The sequence below is a fragment of the Orycteropus afer genome, unplaced genomic scaffold (assembly GCF_000298275.1).
Source record: "Orycteropus afer afer isolate SDZICR_OR568_19922 unplaced genomic scaffold, OryAfe1.0 scaffold00014, whole genome shotgun sequence".
In the NCBI taxonomy this organism is placed as follows: domain Eukaryota; kingdom Metazoa; phylum Chordata; class Mammalia; order Tubulidentata; family Orycteropodidae; genus Orycteropus; species Orycteropus afer.
Window position 1 is genome coordinate 1,340,918 of NW_006921601.1, and position 1,742 is coordinate 1,342,659.

Sequence of the window (1,742 nt, forward strand, 5' to 3'; positions counted from 1 at the left end):
TGTTAAGATTATCATGATTTTTACTATCTTCCAATAATGTCTAATTCATGAAGAATAGAAGAGGTAATGTATTTACTTACTCTGAACTCATACTTACTCTGACACAGTGTTATCTTCTAGTTGGCACCTCTGCCTTTCATACTTATGGTGCAGGTCAGGATTGATACTAGGTTTATACATGGAGAGTTCAAAGGGAAAAGAATCAAAGAGAAATTCATTCCTAATACCAATACTTTATCTTGGGCTTTTTATTTTAAATCTGTATAGATCTATTAAGTACGGAAGAATTGCCCAACGGGAACAGACAATGAGTTTTAAAGACTATGACCACCATCAGCCTGCAGAAGAATGACTTCTCTCAATGTCACTGAGTTCCATCCTTCTTCATTCCTTTTGTTGGGGATTCCAGGATGGGATGCTGCACAAATCTGGTTTGGCTTTCCTTTCTGTGTTGTTTACCTAACTGCTCTTGTGGGAAATGCCATTATCTTGTTTGTGATCTGGACTGATCATAGCCTCCACCAACCCATGTTCTACTTTCTGGCCATGCTCTCAGGGATTGACCCAGGTCTCTCCACTGCTACCATCCCCCAGATGCTGGGCATCTTCTGGTTCAGCTTCCAGGAACTGGGCTTTGGGTGCTGTGTTGCACAAGTCTTTTTTATCCACTTGTTCACAGTCATGGAGAGCATTGTACTTCTGGGCATGGACTTTGATCGCTATGTAGCTATTTGCAACCCCCTGAGGTATACTACGATCCTCACCAACAGAACCGTTGGTGTGATTGCTGTCCTTGTAGTCCTAAGAAGCTTATTCATGATTGCTCCTATCATTTTTCTCCTCCTGAGACTTCCTTATTGTGGACACAGAATCATCCCTCACACTTATTGTGAGCATATGGGAGTGGCTCGCCTGGCTTGTGCCAGCATCACTGTCAACCTTTATTATGGTCTAGGGAATATTTCTATCTTGTTTCTGAATGTGCTTCTTATCATCATTTCCTGTGCTAGGATCTTATACACTATCTTCCACCTTCCTTCTCAAGATGCCCGTTTGAAGGCTCTAAATACTTGTAGCTCCCATATCTGTGTCATCACAGCTTTCTTTGGCCCAGCTCTGTTCTCCTTTCTCACTCATCGTTTTGGTCATAGTATTCCCCAGTGTATCCATATACTCCTAGCTAACTTCTATGTGGTTATTCCCCCTGCTCTCAACCCAGTTATTTATGGGTTGAGGACCAAACAAATCCAGGAGCAAGTGCAGAATCTCTTTGTTATAAAAAGACTGAATGAGAAGTAATTAATTAAGACTATGAAGGGATAAGGCCTTCAAAGATTTCCAATTGTGATGAAATGAATAAAGAAATTGGTATCACCATTTGTCAATTACTTACATATGAATATCAAAAATAATTAGTGTCAGCAATTGTTGGAGGCATGTGTATTTGTCTGTGTCTAAATGTATACATATATTACCATTCTCTGTTAACTCCTGTATTCTCGCTGGCACAGAATTTGACATACAAGAGTAAATTTCAAGGACCACTGGATTTATTGAAGCAAGAACTATTTGTTAGAACTATCTGGTGTTCTAGATCTTTTTAAGGTAAAAACAATACTTGTTTTTCATAGAATTGTTCAAAATAAAGGTAATTAGGCCACTTGTAGCTATTAAGAGAAATGCAAAAAGATTTTGTAAAAAAATAAAGTATAACCTAGAAATAATTAGGTTTTTTAAAATAA

At 38.5% G+C, this 1,742-nt stretch overlaps 1 protein-coding gene across 1 annotated transcript; it reads left to right on the forward strand.

The window, feature by feature from the left end:
- The first annotated feature begins 348 nt into the window (after positions 1 to 348).
- Positions 349 to 1,299, forward strand: LOC103210414 (olfactory receptor 52E8-like). Its single transcript, XM_007956338.1, has one exon. It carries the CDS (start codon positions 349 to 351, stop codon positions 1,297 to 1,299), a length of 951 nt encoding a protein of 316 aa, XP_007954529.1.
- The last annotated feature ends 443 nt before the right edge of the window (positions 1,300 to 1,742 follow it).

Bases quoted from the DNA above. Each gene is read 5' to 3' on its own strand.
- LOC103210414 (XM_007956338.1), top strand. From the start codon at position 349: ATGACTTCTCTCAATGTCACTGAGTTCCATCCTTCTTCATTCCTTTTG.